At 41.2% G+C, this 4,224-nt stretch overlaps 1 protein-coding gene across 1 annotated transcript in view; it reads right to left on the bottom strand.

The window, feature by feature from the left end:
• Window positions 1-794: 794 nt before the first annotated feature.
• trabd2b (TraB domain containing 2B) overlaps window positions 795-4,224 on the bottom strand; it is a gene marked incomplete at its 3' end in the record, with an annotated part of 34,230 nt that continues 30,800 nt past the window's right edge. The window contains exons 3-4 of the mRNA XM_079740051.1: window positions 1,085-1,094; window positions 795-907 (exon numbers count right to left, since the gene is read on the bottom strand). Of these exons, the coding sequence (XP_079596177.1) occupies window positions 795-907; window positions 1,085-1,094 (123 nt within the window). The remainder of the gene's footprint in view (window positions 908-1,084; window positions 1,095-4,224) is intronic.

Below are 4,224 nucleotides of genomic sequence, written 5' to 3'. Positions count from 1 at the left end.
TGACATGCAGTTGAGATGAAGTTCAAAGTTAGCGTCACGCTCTGAACGTAGCATTCTGAGTAAGAGATCAGCCCCTTCGATGAAATGTAGCCATTACTTGAAAGTTTCTGATTGTTGAATTCCACTCTCTGAAAACTGCTGTATTTTAGTCTTCAGATCAGGAAGGCTGGTCTCCAATTCTTTTAAGAGGTTCATGGCAGAGGCCTTATCATTGCCATGGAAGGCATGCTGAATATCTTGCAGAAGTTGTTCTTGTGCATCAGTCATTAGACTTTGGCCTTGCTTGTCAAGCCAGGATGCCATCGCTGTCCAAAAGAGCCTAAACAGAGCCTCTGATACGAGCTTGATGCACCTAACACCTCTTGCGAGTTGTTTCCCCTGAAGCATCTGTCGAGCTGATGCCTCAGCATACACACCAGACTCAGTTATGATGTCAAAGAGACCACCGTCAGCAAAAACCTTTCCAATGCTTGCCAGAAAGGCCATGGTTATGTGCATGCCTCCCATTCTCATTGTAACCTTCCCATCTAAAGTCTCAGGTTTCCTCCATATAATCTGTTGCGCTTTGCTGTAGATGGCAAGATCAGCAGTAACAAGAATGTGGCTCTGTCCAAGTTCTTCAGCAAGCTTTGTCAGCTGCAAGAGGGATGTGTATATGGTGGACAGGTCAGATGGTGAAGCTCTTATGAAGGGCATATATAGTACCGTGGCTACTGGGATGTCTGACATCGATATGTATGCATTGAAAGCAGACCATCCAGGAATCCTCTGCTCTCTCTCTTTCGCGATACGGCTCACCTTCCAAAGCAAGTCTTGGTCCTCTGCTCCTTGAGCTTTGGTTTGGTCTGACTTGAGGAGTTGTGGCTGAACCGCCGGAGGTTCAGGTCGCCTTGGTGGCTTGATGTACCTGAAATCAGAAGGAAAGGATCTTAGCATCCGATACATATGACATGAAATAACAAGGACAATGAAAAATATTACATTTTGACATTAATAAAACTAAAATTTGCTTTAATAATAATATAATCTTTATTTATTTATATTCATTTTTGTAAATAGATAACAATTTGACAACAACATTTACCTATGAACTTCTTCAATGTCCAAATCACAGTTTAGAGATGTGAGAGATCTTTCTGGAATTCTCTTGATGGGGTTGTGTACTGTAGTAACATCACCTCTTCTGTACACAACCATTGCCATGGCATGTGTGGTATTCTTTCCATCCAGTGTCTCTTCATTCTGGTCAAAGTTGTCAATAGCAGCATCAATTATGCCATGATCTGTTGTACTTGACAGGCCATTTGGGATGTAAACGCCTTTGCTCCTCTGCAATTGATCTGCTGCTACAGATGTGAGAAACTGCCGCACTTCAGTGTAAGAGACACAATGACCCATTGTGTGTAGCTTGTTGATAATGCTCTTGCTCCCAAACTCATGATGGATCATGACGCCCAGTCCAAGTGTGATAGGTGTACGGATGTTGCAGCACTGGGCAATTAGTTCATGACAAAATGTTATAACACGTATGTTATCTTTTGTCGCTGGGTCATCATTACAGGTCAGCACTTTTTTAAATGCATGTGGACTAACACACCAGTTCACAAAATCATATAAAATGTCTGGTACATATTTACTGCACTCGACTGGGGACATCTTATCACTGCTTATGTAGAATTGAGGCTCATGCTCTACATTTTCCATAGCTTTCCTTAATATACCTGCAGCCTGGTGTAGGATTTGTGTATCAGTTAGAGACTCTCTTCTCTGTGGCGGCAATGTCTCCCTATCTTCTGTAACTTTTTCTCTGAGAAGAGCCGCTTCTTTCATTGCTTGACCAACTGTAATGGCACCAGAACAGATCAGATCTGATTTTCCAGGACGTTCAATGAAGATAAGTTTCTCTCCATAATGTTGGTTCAACTTTGCTTTGAGTCTCCAAGCTGGATACTTCGCAGGTTCTTGAGTAGTGCTTATTTTTCCCACATAGCTCTGAGTTAGAGCACTTAGTGTGGTAACTGTCATCTTCTTGGAAAACAAGGTCTTACTTAATTCTTCAGTTAGCTCAATGAAAGCTTTTTCATGTTCATTTAATTTATTTTCTGAAAGATGTTTGTTTCTGGCTGCTGTGATGTTATTTTTTGAAATGTAGTGTCCTAGGCAGCTCTTGTGGTACTTTGCATCATACGCAAATAGGTCGACATGATTCAGCATGCGAAGATGAATTTTCTCGTCAAACCTCTCTGCGGCTGCATCGAGGACCTTTGACCTTGTGCTTTCTCCTGTACCAGTGCTTATAGGGGTCAGGCCTTCTTTCTTTGTGGCTTTCTGGCTGCAAATGAAGCACTGGCTGCGGATGTCAAATCCTGGCTCTCTGGTCAGTCTTTTGCTCTGATATTGCCCCTTGGCTGGTTCTTGCTCAATGGCAGTATGCTGATAGTGACTCGAACTAGAATAACTAGCCCTGCATGACTTGTGATATGAAGCTTTAAACTTAAAGGACAAGATGTCATCCGAGTGGGGGGATATCCTCTCATGGACTTCATCACCACGTTCCTGAGCAACCTTCAATATTGTTGTGAGTGCTTCTAAGGTAGGTTTCCTGACATATGGATTCTTCTTATCTCCTTCTAGAGGCTTTTCACATATTAAGCACAACTTGTCATCAAGTTGTGCATTGCTTGCCATCTCTGTTGGATCCATTTTTACTGTGAACTGTGAAAAATATAACTATTAATTTTACTCATGTTCTTGGTAACATAAAATAGGCCTCAAATTTAAACTTTTCAAAAAGAGTAGTATTACATTTGTATAAATTTGTGTCTTACCCATTATCGGTCATCTTATTGGTGGTCCTTGGTTAGATTTTCCTGGTTAGATCAGTGCATATATCTCCTCTTGGACAGCCAGGTGTAATGATTTAGCTAACAGCTTATTTAGCTAACAAACCACAGTTCTTCCCCTGCTGTCATTGGTTGAACTGAATTGGCTTCAATTTACTGCTTAAAGTAACTACTAAATCTCAATCATCTATTTGTGATTGGCTCTCTGTATTTAGGCCCCTGCAATTCTCTGTGCACCTTTGGATAAAACATATATTACTTCTGAAATCATAAATTAATATTTCCACTATTTATTACATGGCTTTATGTTGCCCCTGCCGCATACATCATGTGTGATTGAATATGGCATTGTGCTTTGCTCACATATATAATTGCCTCAATCCAGGGATTGAGTACTGTATGTAATCCAACAATGTCAACTCAGACAGAGAACAGTTAGTCTCATTTTCTATGCACTCAGTACAAGATATCTTCACACAACCAACTTGTTATTGTTTAATAGCATCCTAGGTGATGGAGTAGCAGCTATTTGACATAAATGTATGGTTTATCCGCCTAAACTAAAGTTATGTTAAAGGACTGTTATTCAGTATTCCTTTTGGTAAATTACATTCTGACTTTTTGGTGATGTAGGGTAGACACCTGGTTCATACCTCAGCAATTCTGATGGAGATAAGAGTGAGCATTCTCATGTTATAGGCTTTTTGGTCACCTTTGCCCTATTCAGATTTGCTTTTTTCAGGGATTGGGGCAGGTCTAAAGAATAGCCCAAAAACACATTTTCCCCCCAAAAGAAAGTTTCGCAACACTCCATTTCATTAATGGGAGACCTTAAAGATAAGAAAAAACATGGTTGCGTTTAGTTCTAAGTCGGGTGGGGGTATCTCAAAAACTAAGGCCTTTTTTGACATCTTGCTACTTGACTAATAGTTCAAGTGGGTGGAGCGATGGTTCTGTTATGGGGGGTGGTGGTGGTGGGGGTGTTGGCAGTGGTGCTTGTTTCAGAAGTTGCTTTTAATGACTCTATACTGGCCCCTGTGACTTCACCCTCAGCCATTCCAATGGGAGGCCAACCTGGCGAGGTGTCCCTGAATGAAAAATGGCCGAGATGCACCGGGAATGAATCACGTTTTACGAGCGCAACGTGAACGAGTCCGTCTGCATCAGGGGTTTGCTGGTAGGGGGAAGATAAAGAGCACATAGGCAAGCATTAGTGGAATATTTATTTTCAAAAAGCATGTGGTAATGTTAAATCGTGTGCTTTTGTGTTTATCGGCCGGTTTGTGTTTGTGATTGTGTTTATGTGTATTTGTGTTTGTGCGCATTTGTGGATTAGTGTCTCTGTGTATTTGTTTGTTTGTGTGTGTGTGAGTGTGTGTGT

Source organism: Pollachius pollachius (genome assembly GCF_949987615.1).
Source record: "Pollachius pollachius genome assembly, chromosome: 7".
NCBI lineage: Eukaryota > Metazoa > Chordata > Actinopteri > Gadiformes > Gadidae > Pollachius > Pollachius pollachius.
The sequence above is the reverse complement of the archived record's forward strand: the minus strand, read 5'-3'. Positions and strand labels throughout refer to the sequence as shown.